The sequence below is a fragment of the Rissa tridactyla genome, chromosome 4 (genome assembly GCF_028500815.1).
Source record: "Rissa tridactyla isolate bRisTri1 chromosome 4, bRisTri1.patW.cur.20221130, whole genome shotgun sequence".
NCBI classification, from domain to species: Eukaryota; Metazoa; Chordata; class Aves; order Charadriiformes; family Laridae; genus Rissa; species Rissa tridactyla.
In genome coordinates this window covers 48,700,404-48,725,816 of record NC_071469.1, presented here as the reverse complement: position 1 = coordinate 48,725,816, position 25,413 = coordinate 48,700,404, and the positions used below count along the sequence as shown (strand labels likewise).

Here is a 25,413-nt window from a genome sequence, read left to right as displayed (position 1 = left end):
TACACTTGATCTAGCAAGGCCCTATCATTTACGTAGTGTATGGCAGTCTAAGCACTATAGAAGTCCTTGCGTACCTTGTTAACCTGAAACCTGACATTTGGTTGTAGCTTATTTGGAGCCTTTTCCAATACCACTAAATACTCCTGGACCTCGAACTACAAGATCTCCTAACACTGAGCATGAGGAGGGAGGGCAGGGTGACGCACAATTTTTTATGGGAGTAAAATCCCGTAGTTCCTTGGTGAATCTCGGAGACGGCTGCCCCAGCTGAAGCTGAACTGCGTAGCCACCCTGTGGGGGTGATAGTGCTCAGCTGGCCATCAGCTTCTCCTCGGTGATAATTCAGTGGGGCAAAAGGGTGTTCCAAAATTATTCCTAGCACTACAAGATCATTGAAAAATCTTGTAAAAGATTTAACCTTGCAAAGGAGAACTCACTTAACAGTTAGTGATGTTGCAGGTAAGAGCGCCGGGAAGGAAAAGCGGGAGGCACATTGGCTCAGACAAACCAGGCCAGTTCTGGTGTCTCCTGCTTCCTCTGCAAGGTGAAGAGGATCCGAGGTGGCTGGAGATGGGGCAATGCCACCTTGTCCAGCCTCAGGTCCCTTCCCAGCCAGGTCCCTGTGCCGTCCCCCGTGCGGAGATGCCCGCCGCGGCTGCGTGCAGCAGAGCCCTGGGGTTCAGGGCTGCAGGGAGGGGCTGTCACCGCACGTATCTGACCCCAGGACAAGGCGTGTGAGGAATTTGATGGCCCCGCACAACCGTGGCTGTGTGCTAGCGCTTGAGCTGTTTCTCAGAGCAGTCTCTATGGGGACCTGTGGATTTACACAGTAGCTGTACTCCCCTGCCATAGCTGCTGTCTCTAAATTGAGGGTAGTAATTCCTGACCCAGTGAAAGCCAGAGGAGACATTTTGCTGCCCCACCATGCACGTGACCCCCAACATTGACCGTGACCGTGGCAAAGCAAACCTCAGGTGCTCCCTGAGGCAGCCGGCCGTGCTGGGAAGCTATTGCCTGCTGGGGTGCCCGCCAGGTGACCAGGGAGCGGGCAAAGACTCCCAGCGTGGTGGCACCGTGCCCTGTTGGGAAGAAAAGCATCCCCTTCACAGGCCTCTACAGCTCCGTGCTTCACCTCAGACTGCAAGATGGAGAGGAAGGAAGCAGGGTAGAAGGAGACAGGATAATGTTGCCTTCTTTCTAGCCCTGGGTATCTTCCCAGCTCTGTTCCCCGTTCAGCTGGGGGAAGTTGTGGCTCCTGCTAAGAAGACAGGAGCAGCCTGAGAGGTGTCTCTTTGCTGGTGCCAGAGTCCCCATCCAGTCCCCTGCCCAGGGCAGAACAGATCTGAGCAACACTGTTGACAAATTAGGAGGGGATGTTTTGTGTGTGTGTGTGTACGGGGGTGGGGGAAGCCGCTGAAATGCCAGCCGGCTCTTGCTCTTTGGAAAGGAAGATCTGGTGTCAGAAAAAGGAGTGGGGAGAAAAAATGCCCAGGTTATTGGGGAGGTGGTGGTGAGAGGGGACGCATCCCGACCCAGGTCTCACTGGAAGAGGTGCTGCTCCACAGCCTCCCTCTCCCTGCCTGATCCCAGGAAGCTGGGAGCTGCCACGTTCATGCTGGAAATACTCCACTTACGTTAACATATGTACTTTATATGCCTAGGGTAGCTAAAAGTGCTGCATTCAGATCCCCGAGGAGGCAACTGCTGTCTGGAGTCCAAGCGGATGGATTTATTGGGCTGTCCCCATGTGCTCTCTCCGTGTCTGGCGGGCGCTGGGCTGCAGCCCTGTCATGTCGCCCAGGAGATAGCGGCGCTGTGCTCCTTCGCTTTCATCCTCAGGGCAGCGATGCTGGAGGTCTTGCGGTCCGGCTCGCTGTTCAGCTCGTAGCCATTGAGGCCAGGGCTCATCCCGGCTGTGCCGAAGAGGCCGCCCATGTGAGTCTGTCCCACGTGGCTGCCGGGGCCGGAGACGCCGAGGAACTCGGAGACGCCGCCGGCCGCGTGGGGGTGAGCATGGGGGGACATGCAGGAGGGCACCGTCTCGCAGGGGACGACGCACGCAGGCACGGGGGAGGCAGCTCCGTTGTTGCCGATCCAGGAGGGGTTCTGGATCTGGGGGTGGGAAAAGAAGTGTCAGGGCTGTCCCGTGTGGGATGTGGCCGGCGGCTGGCCTGGGGAGAGAGAGTGTGTCCGGCCCTGGCCCCTGGGGCCAGCCAGTGCAGCGGGATGCGGCATGCTGGCCCCTGCAAGCAGTGGCTTCCACAGCCCGCCCTGAGCCAGTGGGTCCCCTCCAAAATCTGTATGCCAGCCCGGACAGCGGCAGGGAGTGTGCGAGACTAACTTGCAGGGGAGCAGGACTGTGCCCCTCCTCTGCCATAGTGTCTCTCTGTTCATCTGTTCCCGCTCCCAGCCATTTCTCTTTCATTTTTTGGTACCACGAGCACTTTTTGGAGCAGGAATGCTCTCGACACAGAAAACCTGGTACCATCCACCGTGTTACTGTGGGCCTACCCATCACAGGGGGAACAGGCAGAAAGGGATGCTGTGGGGCGGCTGATCTGCCTTCCTGCCCCAGCTTGGGGCAGTTTTGCCAAGGCAAAGGCTTTTCGTACCACACAGACATGCCCATGGGAGCTGAGCTGCCTGCAGCCCCCCTGCCTCTTGTTGCCCATTGCAGAAGCATTGCCTGCTGTGCTGCAGAGCAGAGCCCTGCGGGGCCACCTCGTGCAGCCATCTGGGCTCCTGCAGTGTCCCTCATAAAAGGATATTGCAGAAGAAGAGAGGGGGGGGCTCAGTATGTGCCAGCAGGAGTAGGTGCACTGCGGCTGGGGGGGGTGGACACAGGCACGCAGGATGAAAGCGGGGATGAGGCGAGCAGCTGGCTGGAGTGAGAGAGCAAAGGGCCCTTCATCCCACCGCCCCGCTGCACCCCTCACCCTTGGGCCCTCTCTGATCTCTTACCTCCTGCAAATTGCTTTTCATTTTTTTTGATCTCTGGGGCTGGGAGAGGAGGGCAGCATGGAGGGAGGGAGCAGTGTAAGTTACAAAGGCAAGAGAATGGAGTGCTGAAAAGGCTGCTGAGAGCGTCATCTGCTTGAAAAGCTGCTTTGGCATCTCTCAGCTGTTTCATAAGGGCTTCTTGTTCAGTTTGGGGGAGACGCCAAGCAGGAGAGAGGTCAAACGCTCCTGGCTTGGCCGCGGGGGAGCTTTGGTGCAGCGCTGGCTGGGGAGGTAGCTGACAGACGGGGCGTCAGGCGGGGAGGGCTCCCAGCAGATCTGCGAGGACAAGTCGGGTTCAGAGCATCACGCCTGCAGAACTGCGCCCTCCAGCAAATTCTGGGTGGCGGGAAGAGGAGTCGGCAGGATGGAGGGAGTGCTTTGTGGGGGCACAGCCTAGCCCTCCAGCTAATGAACGCCCATCTGCCCTGGCAGCGTCTGAAGGCAGTGTTGTGAAACAGCGGCTGGGCCAGTGCTTAGGAGGCTACTGTGGTGACAGGTTTCCCAGGCAGCTGTGTCACCTGCCTCCTGGGCCAGGGCAGGAATGATCTCAACAGGACCCCGGAGCAGCCCCAGATACCCCAAGAAGGCTGCTGCTACCCTTCCTTTGGAGCACAAACACACAAGCCCCATGGGACGCATCCCCAGACGTCACTGAGCATGCTGTGGGTACCACAGCCCATTACTGGGAGATGGCTCTGGGAATTTGCCAGGGGAAAAATGCTTTTGCCCAGCTGCCTAAAGAAGCAGCATGGAAACTTAGGCAGGGTAACAAGAAGTGTTCCTGAGAACTACTGGCTTTTACGCATGAAATAGCCTTTGGGACCTTTTCCAAACCAGTGGGAAGTTAGCGGGCAGCAGCACACGTGACGGGAGAAGGACAGCGTAACAGGACGTGCTAAGCAGGGTGACCTGTGGCCAAAGGGTGGCCGCACCATATCACGCAGGGCTGGGCTTGGTGCCTGCTTTAGAGACGGCTGCTTCGGGCCAGGGCACAAGGGAACTGGGCAGGACACCCGGCTAAGTAACTCCTGGCCTTTCAGTGCTTGGCCATATAGCCCCAGCCCCGGCGCTCTTGCAGCCTTGCCCGAGGGCAGGTGGATGAACCCGAGAAGGGAAGCATCACTTGGGGGGGAGAACAGGAGCAGAAGTGGTGTGTCCAGCTGGCATCGGGACAGATGGACCAGGGCGGGGAATGCGCTCACCTGGGCGTAGTTCTCAGCACGGGTGAGCAGGGGCAGCTCGTAGGCGGTGGAGAAGTGGGTCCGGACCTGCTGCATCTGGCCAAACCGCTCCCGCTTGCGCCATTTCGCTCGCCGGTTCTGAAACCACACCTGGGGAGAGGGCGACAGGGGGGCTGTGAGCAGGGGGGCCGGCAGCGACTGGGAGCCCGGCAGCCCTGGGGAGCCCACGGGCAGGCAGGGCTTCACACACCAGCCCCACAGGGGAGCAGCCATCCTGCCCTACGTCCCCGGGGGGTCTGGAGCCAGCCTGCCCTCACAGACTGGGAGCACCACAGACAAAAGGCGATGGCCGGCTTTCGGTGTCCTGCCTGTCTAGGGACAGTCACAGCTCTTGCCTCCCACGGCCTGATTTGCCCTGGGATAACCCATCTTCCTCGCGCCCCTGAATCGGTGTTACCCCGGCGCTGGCCGCAGCTCTCGTGCCGTCAGCCAGTCTCAGAGACGCGTGAATACACCCATGTGTGCTGCTGCCAGGCTGAAACCAGCCGCGCTGGGGCTTTCCCCGAGCCTAACCCTGGCTTCTGATGGTGCCGTTGGCTGAGAACTTGCTTTTCTCACTGAACTCTCAGTCTTATTTTTCCTAACTGTGAAAAAAAATAAAAAGTGTAACACCCCTCCCTCCTTAGCTGCAGGAAAGGACAAGTGCCCTCTACAGAGCTTCATGTCCTTTGCTTTTCACCGAGTTTTCTTTGCAGGGTTTGCAGCGCTCTGCTTCACAGTGCTGCCCAGATCCCTTCAAGGCAGAGGAAAGACCAAAACTCTGTTTCTGCTCTTATTTTTACTGGCTTGACATCAGTGTGGATTATTGCACTGTTGTCAGCACCATTGCTCCTGATTTGCATCAGCCTAAGAGAGATCAGAGCCTGGCCCAGTGTCTTCAAAGCCTCTTGAAGCTTGTGAGTCAGGGAAACACATCAATCAAGAGCCGCTTTGAAGGCAGCGAGAGATGCAGGCGATCACCAGGGGCTGGGTTGTGCAGGTCACGCCAGTGCATGAAAGCAGCAGCCCTAGAGACGCTCGGTTCTGCTTCGAGTTTTACACGGTGACCGGTGGGGGGGGAGGAGGGGGGGGGCATCGCTAACGAACAGCTCGGCCCTGCCTGCGCCTGGCCATGGGGCAGCCCGGCTGCTTGGTGGGCAGCTGGGGCAACCAGGCGCCAGGTGGGAGGCTCACATCTGTGGAGAATGGTGGGGCGAGCCGGGCACTGGGCACAGGGTGGGGGGGCAGGCCGGCTTTTGAGGGGGCAGGAGAGCGGTGGCACTTGCAGCCTGCATCAGCGCAGCTAGAAGCTGCTACAGGGAGAGACGGGCTCTGTGGTTTCTGGTCTGAGCTTGTGCTGGAAGAGTCATTTCAGGCTCTCCTGCTTCAGTTTCCCCCTCCCCACCGTGCAGGCAGCCTTGTGCTGGCCTCTTGCAGCTCCCCACCGCGGCCAGCCCCGCGGTACGAGTGGGCAGCTGAGGGGCTGGCCATGTGCTGTGGTCTGCTCGGCGCGGGGAGCAGGCGGTACGGCCCCCGGGCACGTCCTCCCCATGTGGGCTGCAGATGGTGTAGGGTTTAGCGCCCTGCCCCGCGGCCATGGCAATGCCACTGGCATGGGCCATCCACAAGCCAGCCGGACTGGCCACACCCAAAGCAGTAACCTGATATTACCCCCCCACCCCGAACCAAAAACCCTACGAGGATTTTCAGCGGGTGCAAAAAGCACCAGCAGAAAGGGCCTAACATAATCCCAGCTGAGCACACGCTGCACATGAAGAGTGTCCTACTGGAGCGGGTTTGATGCCCCAGGCATCTGTCTGCTTTTCTTCTACCTCTTCTTGGCACGGCCGCTCCAGCCCAGCTGCAGGCCAGTCCCAGGGCTGGCCCAGATGATGCCGCTTTGATCTGCAGATTCAAAGTTAGCGGTGGTGACCCGATTCCTCCTCGGGCGGAGGAGGCCCCGCTGTGCACAGAGGGGTGGAGAGCAGGTAGGGAGCAGAGCGCTGGCTGCTCGCAAGGCTGGGGCGAACATATGCCAGGCATATGCGGCCATTCCTCTAGCCTGGCGAAGGCACCGGCCGGCCTGCCTGCCCGCCAGCCCGGCTGCACACCTGCGCTGCCGAGCCGGGGAGCCTGGCTGAGCATCCCTCCCGGGAGCCGGGCAGCCGCCCTGACGGAGCCACAGGGAGGTTTCCCGGGGCCGGCGGAGGCGGAACAGGGTCTCCAGCACAGGCTTCTCCTCTGCTGCTCCTCATTTACGCATCGGATTGAACTGGCGCTGGCAGAGCAAAATGGTTTAAACTGGCAGTTCCTGCACTGCCAATGCCCACGCGGCTGGTGGGCTGGGAAGCTGTGGAAAACCATCACCTTAGGCCGAAAGGAAGAATGCCTTCAGCCTGGGAGCACTGGAGATGCTCTGAGGGCTGGCAGTGAGACACTGCTCCAAAACGCTTGCGACAAGGTTTGCACTGCTTTTTAAAGTTCTCCTTTTTCTTCTGGTCCAGGTCCTTTTAGGCTGCTTGGCATCTTGCACTCAGGTGTCTCCAGGCCTCCACAGTGCTTCAGGGAAAACGGGTCAGGCAGGACAATAGATAGTGCGACGATGTCAGCAAAAAACCAAATAATCCTAAGTATTTCCTGGCTTCCTCAGTCTTAGAAGACACCTGCTTTTAAAAAGCAAATCTAAAACCCAACAGAAGTCCATTTTCCTTTCACTGCCTGTCACCTTCTGTCAAGCGAGGCTGCTATGGGACAGGGATGTGACAGCTGAGGTTGCAGCAGTCGGTGCAGCGTGTCCTCTGGGGTCAGGATGAGGTACTCCGTGCAGGGATAAGCAGTCGCTGTGGGCTGCGTCTCAGTGTTAACAATTAGAGTGGGAGTGTAGGGTAATGTCATTTATCTGACTCCTGCAGACAATGCTTTGATAAGCCCTGATGTACCAAATCAGCCCTATAAAATTCTACAGAACAGAAAATGTTTCATGTCTCCATAAACATTCAGCCATATGCTGGTACCTAAATCCATATGCATACACAGCTGACGTGCTGCGGGGGGTGGAGAGGCCGGGAACGGCCTGAGACAAAGAAAGCAGGAGGCTCCTGCTCACTGTCCTGCTGCCACCACCCTGGCACCCAGCTGGCGCTGCAGCTCTGCCCCTGCCACCAGGCCCCACGCACCCCGCGCCGGGCACGGCTGGATGGGCTGAGCCGGCACCTCACGCTCTGGCCATGGATGGATATTTGGGGACTGCATTGCTGCATTCGTCCTTCCTCCAGGTTAAAGAAAAAGATGATTTCCCCTCTCTGCTACCTGCGGCGGAGGGGGAGGTTGGCCTTTGCGGACGTGAGGGTGGGCTGGTGGCAGCTGTGGGGCTGGATGCAGCCCGGTGCCCCATGCCCTGTGTTCAAGCCCCCCTCGCTGCATCGCTGCCTGGCTGCAGGCAAGAGCTGCCCACCGCCTTCAAGCTTCACGTGCTCCCGCTCTCCCGCACCATCCATTCTGCCCATCCCTGTCCTCCAGCCCTGTTGCCCTCCTCCCTCTGCTCAGCCTCTGTCTGTCTGTCTGTCTGTCTCTCTCTCTCTCTCTCCAGGACCCCATCCCTCTGGTACAGGCCAGGCCGTCTGCCCTCTTCCCGGAGATGGCCACCAGCCCTTTACTTTCCAGCCTGCAAGAACAGAGCCAGAATTCATCCTTGAGCGCTGAAACTGGACACCATTTTATCAGTGGCCTGGAATGGGAAATTGGAGCCTGGGATGAGAGAATTGAATAACTTGAGCTTGTTTTCATTTCATGTTTAATTTCCTGCAGGCTTAGCTCAGTCTTTCCGCTCCTTCCACCAGCCTCCCAGGGTTTTATGGGGGAAAAGGGATCAAGATATATTACTTCTTGCTTTGCTTTGCTTTTTTTCTTTTCTTTTTTTTCCAAGGCGGTGATTTTGCTACAGCGGAGTTTGACATTTCCCTCTCACTTTCAAGCCCCCGCTGCATCACAGACTCACCGCCGAAAACATTTCATTAATGGTCCCAGCAATCATAAGGCTGGCTCTGGGCGGGGGGGCTGGCTGAGGGGTTATATTCCCTGGCCGCCAAGCCTCCTTCCAGCCCCAGCTCTTTCTCCTCTGCCACAGGGCAGGCCGGGAGGCAGAGGTACTTGCAGCCCAAAGCTGGGCTGGCGTGGGCTTGTGTGTGTGTGTCTGCTTGCAAGGGGAAGGAGCCGTGTGTGAATACACGTGTGCGTCTACCACGTTTCTCCAGTGTCATCGCCTCAGAAATCTGCTGCAGCCCTGGATGGGCTGGAAGAAGCTCAGGCAGTTGCCGGTACCAAGCAGGAACTCTTTCTGGGGCTCTGCAGCCCCAGACATGGAAGAGGAGGAGAAAGGAATGGGGTATGCATGCCATGTAGGATTACACGGAAACAGTGCACACCTTTGCAGGTTTGTTTCCGAGCCCTAGCAGCCTCTCTCTGGTGGGGTGGCTCTGCCTCTGCGCAGGGCTTACGCACGGCTCCCATGTCGGAAAACAGGGACATGCAGTAGCTTAATAGAACTTGGCTGCAAGAGGCCAGGTCGCGGCGGGCAGGCAGGGAAAACGCAGTGGGAATTAGCTTTGACATTGTCAGACACCAGCACCGATGGCTGGCAAGCAAGGCAGGCAGAGGAATGGAGCAGAAGAGGGATCAGGCTGCGGGATGCCACCACTCCGCAGACAGCACGGCCCGCCCCATGCCCGCTGCTGGCATGAGGTCTTCTCCAGGCACCGAGGTCTCCGTCAGCTCTTTCACTAATGAAGCATGAGCTTGGGAAAGGGATGGAAAGAAAACAGAGCTGCCGCTTGCCTGTCTGTGCTCTGCATCTGCCCCTGCCTGCAGCGCGGTGGCTGGTTGTGCTCCCTGGGGAGCCGAGCCTGGCCAGAGGGGACGACCTCCAGCCAAAAGCTGGCTCAGCTGTGGGAGGGAGTATCACACCTCAGACCTGCTGGGCACCTCGCCTTCCTGCCGCTCTGCTTTGCTTGGTTCAGCCTTGCAGGCAGGTGAAGCTGGCCTCCATGAAAGTAGCCCAGGATGCTTGCCATCCCTTAGAGGACCGTACCTTCCTTGGAAAAGGGGCCGTTGAGCTCCCCTCGAAGCCCATGAGGCTGCAGTAGGTGTGTGCCCAGACACCCCAGAGCAGCCAGAGCCCCTGCCAGCTTGACAGCAGGCGCCTGAGTACATGGCTGCTGTTTGGCTTGCAGAAGGAAACAAGTAAGGGGCTCGTGACTTATTTGTGATTTTCACCCTCTGCCTTGGTGCTGGTTGGGCCCTTGGTCCTTGCAGTAGGCATCTGCTTCTCCATTGATCCCCTGGGCTGCTGCCCCATGCCCGTGCCCGCTCTTCAGCTGCAAGCTGATGCCCTCGGAGCTGCAGCGGGGAGGCACTGCAGAGCAGAGCTGCCCAGAGGGGTGGGAGGCCAAAGCCAAGCCAAAACAAGCTACAGCATAACCCAGAGCTGGAGACAGGCGCTAGGGTGATTCACAAAGGCCTTGGTCCCGAAAGCCTCCCTCGTGGGAAGCACAGCCCTGTGCCATCAGCAGAAGAGCCCCATGCCACCCCAGGCTGTGTCCCCGTGCCTCATAGGGGCTGCCACCACCGTGCCAAGGCTGAGCACCTCGCTAGCCAGCACCCCAACCCCCTGGGAACCCACGTGAAATACCTGGCACCCGGGGTGCCCCTGAGCCTGCCCAGCCAGCACCCACAGCACTCGGCACAAGCCTGCAGGTTCTCGCTCGCCAGTGACAGGGAGACTGCATTTCTCCCCACGGCACGGCAGCCCTTCAGCATGGGGCAGTGGCTGGGTGCCAGCCCGCAGCCTGAGGGACAGGGTCCTTCCCAGCGGGGCTGGGGGAATGAGTGAAATGCACGTGCTTACCCCTTTCACCCCAGGGTAAGTGCTCGAGCGGCCAGGCCACTTAGACAAGTCCTTCAGACGCTCTGTTATATGAGCCCTGTCATCGCCATCCCAAGTGAGAGGTGCAAGCTGGCGGCCGGGAGAGGAGAGGGGCTGTTCTCGGCTGCCCATGCCGGCGGGCTGCTGGGGCGCTTCTCTCAGGGCAGGGTGAAACCCCCAGGCTGTCCACCCCTCCCCTTGCCAGATTTCCTCCTGGCTGCCTGAGGAGGTGCTTCTGCTGTCGGCTGCAGTGTTATCCAGTGGTAAAGTGGTGAAAAAAAAAACCCTGAGATCATGGCTCACATGTAACGAACTCGTGGAATGCATCTGGCTCGCCCGCCCTGGCTCTGCTGGCCAGCCCTGCACACTAGCTGGGATGTGCTAGCTGCACACCCGGGCTCAGAGGCGAGCAGGAGGAGCCCGCCACCCTCCAGCACCTCATTCCCATTCCCGAGCTAAAGGAATTTCATGCACCGTGCAGTCGGTAACCTGATGCTGCGCCTGGCCTCCCAGGAGACCCCATCAGCGCTAGTGATGTGTCCCTGGGAAATCAAGGGCTGCGTCCAGCGGCAGAAGCAAAGAGCTGGTGCTTTCAGCGCTGCCTTCCCCTGCCCATCCCGCAGTGCTCAGCACGCTACGCGCAGGACCAACGGGAATCGCGCTGCTTTCTACTGAAATGCAGCCATGTCCGGCCTGAAGAGAAACAGCTGTGGGGAAGAAGAGCATTGCAAACCAATTTAGGCAAGCAGATGAGAAAAATCCCGCAGCTAGTTGAAACTGGAAGTAAATGTACAGAGAAAGGATGTGTTTACAGGATATATATACAGAAAAATGTACTTATGAAAGGATGCTGGCCTGACTGTTTGCAACAACTGCTTGTAAATGTTAGAGCAGAGGAAAAGCTGGACTGCCTGGGACCTGGGAGTCTTCCTGGTATAAGATGATAATCAACTGCCTCCACACGCTAGCTATTCTCAACGCTAAGGCAGGTTCTGGGAGTGGTGAGCTGATAAATGCCTGCAGACGGAAGTCACAGGATTAGCTAGACTGGAGAATGAGAGAGAGCCTAAGCTTCAGCAGAACCTTTGATGGCCATCAAGGCATGAGCTGCAGATGCCCGCTCCAAGTGATGGTGCTCCTATTTGCAAATGCTTCTGAGCTCTGCCAGGCCTTCGGTTTAACCTTGACTCAGAGGAAAGAGCAGTGTTCAGAGAATCATTCACTTCTCCAGTGCGGAGTTTGGCTCTGCTGGACGCCCAGGTCAGTTCAGGGGAGCTAGTTCATGGGAGGTGGCACCTGTGTGGGTGGAGGCGGTGAGAATGCAGCACAGCTGTTTGACTCTCCTGCTTCTTCCAAGATGGTGGGAGCACTTTTTTGCTCCAGATCACCAGGCTTCGTGCAGTCTTAGTGCCTGCTCAGCTGCCTCTCCTGTACCACCTCATACCCTCTGGTACTGAACGTCCTGGTCACCTCCACATCCCCATCTTGCCAGAAAGCGCCCATACTGCGGGAAAGCTTGCTCTTACTCAGCCTAATGAACCTGTGTTCCCTGCAGAGTCTCCTGAAGAAAGTAGGTTTTGTAGTAGCTTTGTTTAGGGTGGTGGTGAGGCTTATCTGCCTCAAGGACAAGAGGCCTCTCTCTGAACACTGCAGCTCGGGACACCAGTCCAAATTAAGGAGCTGACACTAGTGTCACAGAATCACAGAATGGCAGGGGTTGGAAGGGACCTCTGGAGATCATCTAGTCCAACCCCCCCACCAGACCAGGGTCACCTAGAGCAGGTTGCACAGGAAGTCGTCCAGGCGGGTTTTGAATGTCACCAGAGACGGAGACTCCACCACCTTTCTGGCAGCCTGTTCCAGTGCTCTGCCACCCTCAGGGTAAAGAAGTTCCTCCTCATGTTTAGGTGGAACTTCCTATGCTCAAGTTTGTGCCCATTACCTCTTGTTCTGTCAGACATGGATGTACCTCAGCACACTGGATTGGTGTGCCAGCCCGCAGCATAGGCTCTGGGTCGGGCTTGGCTGCCTGCAGGCTGTGGTGGGGCTGCAGGGGACCTCAGGCACAGCAAGGGACAACCAGTTTGCAGGTCTCATGGATTCATTCCCCAGAGAACAGGGGCTTGTTCGCAGCTCGCCCACCCCTCGCCCAACCCCAGGCCACCCCCATTACCTGTACACGAGCCTCGGTGAGGTCTGTCCTCATGGCTAGCTGCTCCCTGGCATAGACGTCTGGGTAGTGGGTCTTCTGAAAGACCTTTTCCAGCTCCTCCAGCTGGTAACTAGTGAAGGTGGTGCGGTTCCTTCGCTTTTTGCCCTTGTTGCTCTCCGAGTCGGCCTTGTCCATGGGACTGGGGAGGTCCGTGCTGGCCCTGTCCTGGGGCACTTTGACCCCGGCCTCCTTCACGCTGAGGTAGCTGCTGTCCATTCCCGAAGGGTCGGAGCTGGGCTGCAAGTCGGCCTCTCCCAAACTGCTCTCCTTACCTATTTGGGGGGTAGGGCAGGGAGGGGAGAGGAGGGCAGGTTTGAGCAGGGTGGGGAGAGAGAGGGAGACGAGAGGGAAGCAGATGTAAATCTTTTGACCAATGAATTGGTCCAACCAATGACAGCTGGCCATGGCGGTTGGGCAGCAGTCCCCACAGGCGGGCAGAGAGGCTGACGCCAGCCTGGGCAGAGGCGGAGGAGGGAGGCGAGGCAGGGGGCTCCCTGGGCGGGCACAGGAAAGATGCCGGCCTCGGCCTCAGGGGTGCTGGCACCCAGCTCAGGGGTGGCCTGGGCACCTGGCTGGGCTCTACTCGAGGGAAGAGTTGGCTCTTATGGCGGGGGGGCTGTTGGCAGCCCACGGATGCCAGCACAGCTGGGGAAGGGAAGGTTGGGGTGAGCTCTACCAGGTCCTCCTGATTCCCTTCCACGAGCCTGGAATGGCACCCCAGCGAGACCCTCCTTCACCCTCCCACTGCCCACAGTGGGACTGAACGCCGTGGAAGACTACATTCCTTGGTCCCAGCCACAGGGGCGGTCTCTGAGAACAAAGGGACCCAAACCCAGAGGATGGTCACCAGTCACCAGCCCATCCGTGCTCCCCTACCGAATAAAACATGGCAGAAAACCAGGGGCACACCGCAGCCACGCGTGGTGCTCGGTGGGATCTGTTTTCTGCTCATGCATCCCCAGGCAACGGTGGTGTGCCAGCAGAGGTGTTCCTGACTGACACCCCCGGTCACCCCCACAGCCTTCTGCGGGGACTTGCGCTGCTTTTGGCAAAGCAGCAATGAACGGCCCTCAGTGCCACAGAAAAGGCTGATGTGAGACACCTGTGGAAACTTGGTGGGATCTTTGGACAAAAAAACATGCCTGTGTGTGGGGCAGAGAGAAATGAGAGGAGTCTGACAGCAGCCTGGAAGGCTGTTCCTGCCTGACTGCCCTGAGCAATTAATAATTAACAGGCCATGACATACGAGAGCAGTACCGTGAAGCAGGAGGTGGACGTTTCAACCGCTGCAGTGAGCTGGTTCCTCTCTAAGGCTTAGCAGCTATGAGTGAAACCAGGTGTACGTGCCCTCAGGCACAGGCAAAGGCTGCTGTGATGGGGCATCCTCTCCTCCTCACCTCCTGCCTCCAACAATGGTGGTGCCCCCTTCATTAGCAAGACCCCTGCCATGCTAGCAGGATCTTGATGGGTACCCAGTGGCATGTAGCGCCTCTGGTGACAAGTGGCCATGGCTCTCCCTTGCCTCCTGCCGCTGCTTCGTGCAGCAGGCTGTGCCCAGACCAGAAGAAGAGGGATTTGTGTGAGCAGGTGGCCCACCGGGCATGTGCTGTGCAGTATGGTGTCCTGGTGTCCTCTCTGCCCACATTTCTGGCTGGGATCTTTGGACAAAAAAACATGGTAGCCGTACTTCAGGGTTTAGCCTTGGGCCGCTACACTCGGCTCCGAAAGGTCTGGGAAAGAAAGGGTGCAGTAGTAGTACTTCCCATCTGTGCTTTCCTTACCAAGCTGACTGGCTATTTTTTTTTTTTATTTTATTTTTTTAAAATTTCTCATTAGCCTATTTTTAAATGTCCTCAGTCCCAGATCAGTCTTTCTGGGAAACAGCTCCACCATCTAGTGATGTCCCCCACTGGGAGATTTCCCTCAGCAGCATCATATCCAGGGTCTTTAATGACAGCTCAGGCATCTTAGTCCATGTCTCTGGAAATTCCCATTTTTTCCAGCACTGATCCCTCGTTACAACATCCTACCACCTAATTCACTGTATATTATGAGTTTAGTCCTTCTGTGAACAGCTCTGTCATGGCTTCACAGCCAAAAGCCCGTGAGCAGGCTTGTGAGAAGATATACATATCCTTGCCCTTTTCTCACTCTCACAGCGGAAAGACTGCATCAAGGTGATTGGGGTGAAGACAGGAGGATGAAATGTAGCTGTTGTTCTCGGCCACGATGGCAAGAAAGACCCAAGTTTAAGCTTGGGAGTGTGAGCTATGAAAGGTATTTGTGAAAAAGTTGCCCAAGTTAGTACAGAGGAGTTAGGGGCAGAACTGGGATGAAGGCACTGGACGTGCAGGGGCTATCTGCCACTGCCACCCTACTGTGGTTTCAGATTTATTGCTTCCTCTAGTACTGTTCCCTAGGGCTTTTGAGGAGCTCCCTCTAAAGCTCAGCAAAGCCCGATGTTGTCTAGCTCAACTCTCTTCACTTTGATCCTTAGGAATATTTTGTCAAGATTTATACTTCCTGGGTGCCAGGACCGGTGTCCAGGCCAGTGTCACCCTGCTTCCTCTTTGCACCTGCACCCACTGATGGGCTGAGCTGCTCCACCGCTGTGGGGGGATGCAGGGGGACAGGCCCGTCCAAAACGGGCTGGGACAGTGCCCTGCCCCACAGCCTGGGTAAATTGTATGCTACAGCCATGATATTTATTCTTTTCAAAACTAATGATGATGAAACAGTTCCAGAAAGTTGCAGCAAGGCAGACCTACTGCCTATGAGAGTCAGTAGAGATGGAGTAATAAGTACATAAATAAATAAGTAAAAGTATTCTGGGAAATTTTTTCCTCCTTTCTTTCTATTTTATTATTTATGATATCAGGAAGCTCAGTACATTTTCCCCATGCCTTTGGGCTGGCTGCCTCCCTAATTCCCAGGTCCCTCGCGACGCCAGCAGCAGCAGCAAACGCAAGACCTGGGGCTTCTCCTCGGGAACTTCCCTGCCGCTTCTTATTGCTCGAGCAGCTCAGCTAGCTGGGGAAGGGTCTGCACAAACGCACACACGCAGAGAAAAGCTCCGGCTCTGATGTCATTTCGTTGGCTGGAGAGCTGGAGCTGCAGCTGGGAGCAGGGCCCAGGGCTTTCAGCAGTGATACTTATCTCTGCCGCAAGCCATCAGCCCCAAGGAGCAAGCGGCGGGTGTCCCCATGCCTGCCTGCCGCCAGCCCAGAGCCCTCCTTGCCAGCGCGGCCACGCTGCTCTCATGCTCCCACGCTGCGGGCGCTGGCAGGGATGAGCTGTGGCCATGAGGGGGGCAGGGAGAGCGGGATGGAGGGTGGGAGGCAGGGAGCACGGACGGCAGCGTAGGGAGGGGATGGCGTGCATCCACCCTCGGCTGAGCATCCAGAGGAGTAACCCTCATTCCCTAAGAACAGGCTCCCTGACCTCAAAACAGTCATGCTAACTGCTGAAGTGAAACAAATTGCATACATCTGCATATGGATATGTCCAGACTTCCTGTAACTGGAGATGGCCTCAAAGTTTCAGTGCAAAGTTTGGGGTGTCTGTTTCTAATCAAACCTAGAGAGACCTTGAGCAACATATTGTGAAGATCTCCATGACAAGAAGGTAATGCGAGTATCATTGCACCCTTACAAGCCTGATAGGACCGCTTGGTACCTCCTTCATTGCTTACGACTCCGTCCTTGCCCTCGCAGCAGTAGAAAGAGGATATTTTATGGCTTCCCATCCTGATACTCTGCTCTCCCAGTGCCTTGGCTGCCTGCTAGACCATCGGCACTTCCGAGAACTTCCCTGAGTCACTCTGTTTCAGTTGCCAACGGGCAGGGACAGCCCAGGACAGCTGGGCACGTGGGCCCCCATCATCATGCTGCTCCTTTTCGGGTAGGAGAGCTGCCTGCATCCCCACCTCACCTGGAGGGGAAATGCCTTTCTGATTTCACCACATCTGTCCTGGGAACCCCATGGAGGAGAAATGGGGTGCAGGAAACAGCCCATGCTGCATGCGTGGCCGTGCGGTCAGCCCCCTGAGAGGTCCAGGCAGCACAGCGCTCTGCTGACACCCCGGCTAGAGGGAACGGGCATTTTAACCTCACCGTCACAACATCTGGATTCACAACTCATATCTGTTTTTTTCCTGAAGTGTGCTATTTTGGGAGGGTGATGACATAAAATCTTCTCTATGTAAGATCTTAACCATGAAATTTAATTTAATGCAACGTCAGCTTGGTGCATCCCAAGCTTGGTGCATGCAAAGTAGAGCGAGATGTTTCAAATACACAGCTTCGGGCCCAGCTTGAAATGACAGGTGTCCTTTGCACAGCACAAACATGACAAGCCGCGGCTCCTTTGTGATAAGACTCCTTCACATAGATCCTGTGGTTGCAGCCCCACAGCCTCAGAGGTTGGAAGACAGCTACACAGCCAGCAAACCCCAGGGCTGCAGGCAGCACAGGGCTCTTTCCCCCAGGCTCCAGGCAAAGAAGCCTCCAGGGTCTTGGTGTTGCTAACGTACTGCTCTGGCAGAGTCTCCTCCAAGCCGTTACGGTCTCAGTGAGGAGCCACAGGCTACCCCAGCCCTGGGGGGCTCTGAGAGTAGCCAGGGACCCCTGGACACCTAAAGGCACACAGCAGCTCACAGAGGCTGCCCACCAGCAGCCAACCCACGTCCAAAGCGTGTGGCACGGGCAGCGTGTGGCCGTGCCAGGTGGCCTCTCTGCTCCCACACTAAGTGGTGTAGGGGCCTTCTGCCTTCCCACCCAGGCATGGACACAAGGCTTTTCTCCCTGCCCATCCCCAGATCCCTATGGCCTCCTACACCAGCCATTTCATGGTGCCTCTCCATGCCTGCAGAGCCGTGGTCTGACTTCTACTTTTCACAGCAACAATGCTTTTTTTAAAAAAAAAAAAAAAAAAAACAACAACCCAAAACTTCTAGTGCAGATGCTTAAGAAGGCTTTTTAAATCCAGTTCTGGCTCTTAATGTCATTCTTTCAACTCCTGCTTAAATACCAGTGCTAAAATTTTGCCTGGATAGGGTTTGGGCAGTGTATTCTACACTTCTTACCAAGGAAGATTTGCAGCACAGCCCAGCCAGCACACCTCCAGGACTTGGCTGGCTGTAGTAACCTTATCCAGACCTTGTGATCTTGCCTTAACACATGCTGAAGCCATTATACTTGTTCCCAAGTTGTCTGTTGCAGCCTTCTGCCTCCTGTCTGTCATTGCAGCCTAGAAGTCAGGGCTATCACTTAAAAAATGTCCACATTTTGGGTTACATAGGATAAAAAGGAGTGGCTGGATTTTAGACGTACAAAGGCCCACATCTTAAGGTTTATTCCCATTCAGGGAGTGAGCTCTCTTGCAGTCTGCAGATGTAGAGAAGAGTTTAAAGATGGAGAGAAGACACAGAATTTTGTGACTGAATCTGGCACTACTGGTATTACTAGCAGTGATCAGATACTTAAACATACCTTCACTTTTGGGCCCAATTGAAGTGTAAAATTGGGCAGCATTCATCTCAATTGCAGGTGGTAAAAGGCTACATAAGACACAAGCTATTGGCATCGTTCTGGAAGCTGCAGTTACCCTTACTGATAAGCAGAAACCGATTGGAGCATCTCCATTTCAACTCTGGATGAGGATGAACACATCTCCTTGTGACCAGCAGTTCCCTTGAGTTTGCATAAAGCAGAGCTGGTTCCCGTACGGAAGCACGCCTGTCCATTTCTCCCAGCCAGGGAGCTCATTTGGTTCATCCTGCAGAACCTGAAGGAAAGCTGGGGTACGCTCCAGGCAGCTCCTCTGTTCACGGCATGGCACGCACCGACTTCCTGCTGTGCTGAGGAGACCACTGCGTGACTGTGCTCATCTGCATGGACATGGTCCATCTCAGCTGAGCCCAACTGAAGCTGCTGGCACTGCTGCTCTGCTGCCTGCAGCCTGCTGAGCCTCTACAGCAAAGGAGGGACACAACGAAACCCACAGGCTAAAAATAGCTGTGAAATACCTGGCTGCCTCGGAGACCTAATTACAGACAGAAAAAATTCCTATGGAAAAGCCTATTCATAGAAGGATGAAAGGGGGAGAGGAGTGTTTCTTTCTACTGTGCTCCTCCTGACCACACCTAGGGCCCCTACCTTCAAGAAGAGACTTATTTTTCTGAGCAAAGCATATAGCAGGGGCAACACTAAGGCCTGGAGCAGAAAAATCTCAGAAGCTCCTTCTGTTCCTGAAAGGCAGTCTGAGGACAATGCCAACGGTGCCACACAGCACTCCTGGGTCCACAGGCTTTTGGTGTCCCTGCAGTCAGTGTATAACATAACTCGCTGGCTCTGTCTCCATTTGGCGTGCCTCGGAGATCATAGAAAGGTTTAGGTTGGAAGGGACCATAAAGATCATCCAGTTCCAACCCCCCTGCCATGGGCAGGGACACCTCCCACTAGACCAGGTTGCTCAAAGCCCCATCCAGCCTGGCCTTGAACACTTCCAGGGATGGGGCATCCACAGCTTCTCTGGGCAACCTGTTCCACTGCCTCGCCACCCGATGCTTCCCTGGGAGTCAAAACGACCTCAGCCCTGGCTGCACTTAGACCCTCTTGTGCTTGGCTGGTTACATTCCCCTCAAGTAAATCACAGTGTGGGTTTGGGGACAGACAGCTTGATACACATTAACTCCAGTGCTGCTGAGAAGCTAATGTCACAGCAAGCCTGGGGTTTGTGTGGGTGTCCGCGTGTGTGTTATTTGTTTGTGGAAGTTGCTGTTCCTCTTGCTTTTTTTCTGCATTAGCTTTCCCCCTCCCACCCCCCATACAAACATCTGCTTTCGGGGGCACGCATTGCTTTATTGTCTGATTAGCTGCATTCACACACCCTGTGGCTACTTGGGGAGAGCTCAGCACCATCTGCACAAATGCAATATGCGCCACTTGCTCCTCTTTCATGTTATTTAAAGGACACTAAGAAAACTGGCTTTTATATAAACAAATCAATTCTGAAAACTCCGCATAGAAGCTGTGGCTAGAGCAAAAAGGCACCGTTTATGCCCCAAGTCCTTCTACACGTGGCACGTTCATTTGAACAGCAGGAAAGAGCTGACTGGCAAATTTTAAAGGCACAAAAATGCTTCTAGGAAGCCACTGTAATTGCAGCTCGCTTTCCGGCTCCCAGAATGTGATACAGGAAAAGAGAAAGAACAAGAAAACGTACTGCCATTGCCTCCACGGGGAGAAAATGAAACTGCTCCATTGGCTTCCTCACTACCGAATGTGAAAGGAGATTATTGTTTATGCCAAAAATTCCAAGGCTGGGCATCTTGTCTCTCTCTGAGGAACCTCTGAATTTCTTAGAGACCTGGCTCTCTCCTCTCTGCCACCTGAAGGTCTTCAGTGCCTTGGGGATGCGCTCTGCTGTGCCAGGATCAGCCACAAGATGGCTTTTTAAGTGACAGTGGAGGGAGCTGACAGTCACCTCCGTGCAGCTCAGTGGCAGCCAGACCCTCAGTAGATCCCACACAGGCAGCCCCGGGCTTAGGGCTGAGGGTGGTCAGCTATGGGTTTTCAGCACGCCAGGCTACATACAAAGTCCCGCTTTAAAGCATGACAGTCAAGATGGCTCAGCTACTGCATTTTAAAATGTGGCTTTTATTTCCCACTGTAGGCATGTCACAAACAGCTGGGAAATAATCGTGGGTTTCTGCTATGTCCTACTTATGCCTTCACCTAAAACAGTGTATGTGAACCAAAAGCCACCTAGTACCTCTGAACTGATATGTCACCAGTGCTTGTCTGACAAGAAAGATGCACGAGGCAGGCAAGAATTGGAAGGTGGCTTGAAAGGGCTTTCAGTTTCCCTTTGGCTCTGAATTTGATACCTTTTGGATAAGTAGTCTACGCCTTCCAAAGCAATCCTTCATTGTCTTGCCATGGCCACGGTCACCTGAGGGTCTTGGCTGTTCTCAAGTCCCTCAGAGCCAGATGTGAGCACTTAACTGCTCTGAAGACCTGGCTCAATGCTGAATAAGAAAAAATATGAGACCTCAGAAAGAAAAAAAAAACCAAACAAATCAGCACCACTAATATAGGACAAAGTATTGAATGAGATCCTCTCAGTCATAGCCTCATACCTACACACAGCCCAAGCTGTTTATTGGGAGCCAAGTGCAAAAAGGTCCGCAGACCCTTGGGTAAATGAAAGGCAGAACAGGCAGCTGTTTCCCGAAGACATTCGTTCTCCACAGACAAGCACTATAGGCAGCCTGGGGCTTTCCATGCCCTGATGCACTGACCCAGCGTGGGGCTTCTGTCCCGCTCCTGTCTGAGCTGAGTTGCCCACCAGCATCTGGGGCAGCATCTGCCCCATCCTCCTGTCTGGCTTATTTTAAGATCATCTGCCTTTCTCAGGGTTGTGTTTCCTTTAGAAAACCTAGATACGGCAAGGTTTCTCCTCCCCTGTTTGGAAATTCTGTCCAGCAGAGTTACATGAGGATAGTCTTTAAGGTAGCCAGGATTAAATCCCCTCCCTGCTCCGAGGCCTTTTAAAGTCAGGCCCTGTACCTGCAGAGGGAAAGGTAAGCGCTGGGAAGCTCTGGGGCTGGTGGCCGGCAGTGCCAGTGGAGACACTGAGGGTTGTTCAGATGTGAGTGACAGACGAGGGTGATGCGGGGCTTAGTGCTAAGCTCTCACTCTCAAATGAAGAGCATAAGCCTCCCCATCGGATGCAGATTTATGTATTCGTCTTAACCTCACCCGTGCCCTTTGGCCACTGCAAAGATCTGAAAAGATCCCTTGCCCGAGCACTGCAAGACAAAAGGGGGCTCTTCACTGCAAGCTGCCATCTCCTCCAGAGCTTTCCCCCACAACCGGTCAGCGCCTCCCTCTTCCCCACAACACACCCTGGACATTTTCCCTACAATTTCCATCCAAGGCTGGGCACTGGGTGAGCAGGGCATCTGCTCTGTTGGGGAGAGAGGGAGGCACAAGGCACCAGTGCAAACTTTCATGGTCCCAACGCCTGTTGCCTTCCACATTAACCACCCACCAAGAGAAGCACCACCAGCCATCGCGTATGACAACAGATATAAATCAGCCGCTGAATTAGAGGAGAGCAGGAGACACTCCTTCCAGCTGGTGGGGAGGACTGGTGAGGCAAAACCACCTGAAGGGAGTCGAGCCTTGCTCTAACGTCTGGCTATGGTGCAGTTTAATTCCCTGCCGCCAGCTTGGAGAGTGATTCACCCCATCCTATGTGTCTGTGCCTGCCCAGACAGTGTTCATGCCGTCGGTCAGTTGGTCTGTCCGTCGGTCTGTCTCTCTCTGCGTTCTCCTGTCTGGCCGCTTTGTGAAAGCAACCTCTTTGCAGCAGAGGCAGCAATGCATTGCTGAAGTTCAGCTGCCTCCCAGAGGTGACTTCCAGTTGCCTGTTCTGTGCTGCTGGTAACAGGGCTGGAGCTGCGACCCTGACAGAACCGACAGGGCAGAGGGGCAGAAGGAGGGAGGTTAGAGCCATTTTGTCACGAGCTGAGCAACAGCTCAGCTGCCTCTGCATTATGGAGTCCTGTTTCAAATTAGTGACAGACGAACTTCAAAAGGCTTGCAGGCACCGGCCAGAGAGGCGTCTGAGCGGGCTGTGCCCAGCTGAAGCAGCCAGCCTGCGGCCCTCATCCAGAAAAGTGCTGCAGCACATGTGTGTCCCTGGACTACCCTTATGCTTAAAGTGAAGCGTTATGTGCTTCAGACGGGCAGTCAGACAAGCCCCAACAAATCCGCCCAGCACAGCTCCTGTGCTGCTTCTCCTGCTTCCCAGTTTGGGCTCCCAGGTGCCCCTGCGGAGAAGAGCTGAGGACTCCGAGTCTGGATGAGATGCTGCAGCTGCCCCGTTGCTACCCAAGTACAACGCATCCGATGGGGATTTGGGTGCTACCGTTTTTGCTTGGAAATTGGAAAGTAGTAGTGATGGAAAAGCAGAAGTAAAAACAGGAAACACCCAAAGTTGGCTGAAACTCACTGAACCACAGAAAGGGTTGAGTTTAAAGGTTGGGCCAAAGTTTGGGCCAGGTTCTTTAAGAAAATAGTTCTGCTGTTCCTCAGTTTTATTCAGCTGATTAGTAAAGAAAGGCCCAGACGAAGGAAAAAAACATTCAGCCATCCCCAAATCTGCCTGTTCTTGGAAGCACAGCTAAAACTTATTTCCATTCTGACTGCACATTGCAAAACTCAAGGCCAGCCAGGTCTGGGAATTGCTAATGTTCCTACGAGCGCTAGGCTTTTAGGAGTATTCCAGAAAGAAATTAGGTTACTGGCTTCACAGTCACTGGGACTGGCGACAGACTGGCATCAGCTTTCACTGGCAGAGAGAAAGAGGGCAGCAAAATCACAAACTGAAGCAAGAGGCACCACAACAAACCTGGGAACTTGCCAACCAAGAACAAAGACAAAATAACTAACAGCAAACCTGACAAGGGCAGGTTTGTTTCCCCCAACCTCTACACCCCTCCTCACTCTGTCGCTCAGGTCACCCACTGCAAAAAATCTGCCTGCCGTGGGGTCAGGAGATGGGGACGGTGCTGCAGTCCCCTGGGGTTTTCCTGCTGAGGCGATGCTGGTGCCCAGGGAGAGGGAGAAGCCTGGAGTCCCAACAGGGTCTGAGGGCACCGGCCACCCTTGCTAGCCAGGGGCTGTCACCCTTGGTCCCCGTGAGCCCCCCATGCAGTACAAGGAGTGCATGGCAGCCTTAAGGTCTGACTGACCAGGAGAGCTGTTTCGAGGTATTGGGGGGGCATATCTGTGCTGCGTGGCCTGGCCATGAACTGCAGAGTGTCTATGCTACAGCTGGGGAGAAAGGGCAAAGAAAGAAAAATCTGTCTAAGACTGACCTGCCTGGAAACTCCAATTGCCCCTCACACAGTCTAAACAAATATTTATTTAAATTACTCAGAATGCCCCAGTCTTCTTATATGTAGCCCCAAAGAGTGTCATAAAATGTCTGCAAAAAGGACTCCATTAACTTCTGCTGCCCTGTGTTAGAGGAACATATTTCAGCTCCAGTTAAACTGAAGTTTAATAAACTCTTGGCCCCTGTAGGATCTCTCCAGCCTCTGCAGCAGCCAGTCCTCCCTTGCCCTAGCCTGGCTCCGGGTCTACATCCACTGCTGGCATTTGACATGAAGAGCAGCTGCCAAGGTGGGGAACCATCAGCACTGCTCCAGCCTTCGATGGGAGCCCACCATTGATCACGGGTGCTACGCTCTCATGCCTTGCGTTTCTTTCTGTTGGGGCCATGGGGAGGAGGGAAAGGATGTTTGGAGTTCTGCCCTGTTTCTCCTCAGCCCTGAAATCTAACCGCCAGCTGAGTGCACTTTTACCTCTGGAGGGTTAGCTCCATGTCCTTCGTATCACAGCAGAGAGAAGGTGCACGTTCCCCATGGGAGCCAGGGTAATCTAAGTCTTTTGAATCATACCAACCGCTGATGCAAGCTGCTGTGCTCGGGAAAATACTGGGAAACCCTGCTCGCGTCATGGTTTAAGTGCAATGTTTCCTTCATCAAAAAAAATATGTATGTGCATTTCAGTAATCTCCTCTTAATGAAGTTCTGCCAGCTTATCAAGGAGTAAAAATGATACTACGTGACCTGGCCAATTACTCTCATGAGACGCATGTGCAAGAGCCCAAGCACGTGGTTCGCAAAGGAAAGGGATGAAAATGATTTACAGAAGCAGCGAGGCAAAGGTTTATTGATAATGAGGCACGAAGAGGAAATGGGATGAATGTGCCTAAGATTCCTCTGGTAAATGAATAATGAATAGTATTCACAGCCAGCGACTTACGTTTTTCATTTTGAGTTGAGAATAGCAAGATGCAGGGCAAATGACAGTTATTAAGAAAAAAAAATCCATTAGGTAGTACTGAACAAGGAAAACATCCACAGAAGTGTGCTCTTATTTGTGAAGGGGGAGTCGTGAATTGCTCAAAGGGTAAACTGTGCCTGTCAAGTAATTCAGAGCGCTATGCGCTCCGAGGCCTGAGAAGGGGGATTTCATTTCACTTGAGGACTACTTCACCTTGCAACACGTTTAATTGTCACCAGGGGAAAAAAAAAAGAAAGAAGTAAGTTTGTACTAGTCAAGAGAATTTGACCTTTACTTTCTTCTCGCCCTCAGTGGTTCACTTCTCCTCCCAGACTGCCCATGCCTGGTGAGCCGTGCTCCCACAGTGTCCGCCCATCCTGCACGTGCTCTCCAGCCACTCGACCCTGGCCACTAAAGTTACCAGGGTCTGGCCACTACACCTGGTGGTGGCCGAACCAGGCCAAGATGTGGATCTCTCACCATCGCCTGCAGCACGCATCCCTTTATAAAGCCACTCTGGAACCAAATTTTTCTGGGGTTTGGCCTGAAGAGGGCATTTGCCCCTCATGCTGTTGCAGCTGTGGATGGTGCCTGGAGCAGTGTGGCTCCACCGGCACTGAGGGACTGCAGCTGCCTCTGCCAGCTGGAGGTGGTCCCTGGCTGCTCATCACCATGATTATACCTAATGCAGGGACCAAACTTGTCTATGGGACAGAGGAGGATGAGCAGTGAGAGCACTGTGCAAATGGCTTTTTGTGCCTTTCCCCTTATTTCCTTTCTAAAATATTTCTTGCTTCCTGGGTCTTTGGGTCATACATACTGCATCCCTACAGTAGACAGTTCGCCATTTTCTTCTCATCATCCAGCATGTGAAGGCAATCCTTACTTACTGCACGGCATCCGCACCCTGCTCAGCAGTGTCCTCTAGGTTTCCCGCAGCATTCACCGAGACATATCGGAGTGTTGCACAGAGATGCCTAAGCCACAACGAGCCCGGTGAGATGAAGCACGGCTATTGCTCACGTTCTACGGACAGCAAACTGAGATGGAGAACGACAAAGGGCAGAACAACTGCCCTGATATACCTAAGACCGAGTCTTAAAAAGTACTTAGCATTGTCTAATATTTTTGCACCTTGGAGATGAAGGTCCTGTTGGCCTCAGTATGTTTCTCAGATGCCCTGAATAATGCAATACCTCT

The 25,413-nt window shown here is 54.8% G+C and overlaps 1 protein-coding gene across 1 annotated transcript in view; it reads right to left on the bottom strand.

Annotated features, from left to right (window-relative positions):
- Window positions 1-1,726: 1,726 nt before the first annotated feature.
- ALX4 (ALX homeobox 4) overlaps window positions 1,727-25,413 on the bottom strand; it is a 40,345-nt gene continuing 16,658 nt past the window's right edge. The window contains 5 exon segments of the mRNA XM_054199850.1: window positions 1,727-2,112; window positions 4,203-4,331; window positions 12,314-12,624; window positions 22,820-22,835; window positions 22,837-22,886. Of these exon segments, the coding sequence (XP_054055825.1) occupies window positions 1,789-2,112; window positions 4,203-4,331; window positions 12,314-12,624; window positions 22,820-22,835; window positions 22,837-22,886 (830 nt within the window). The 3' untranslated portion in view covers window positions 1,727-1,788.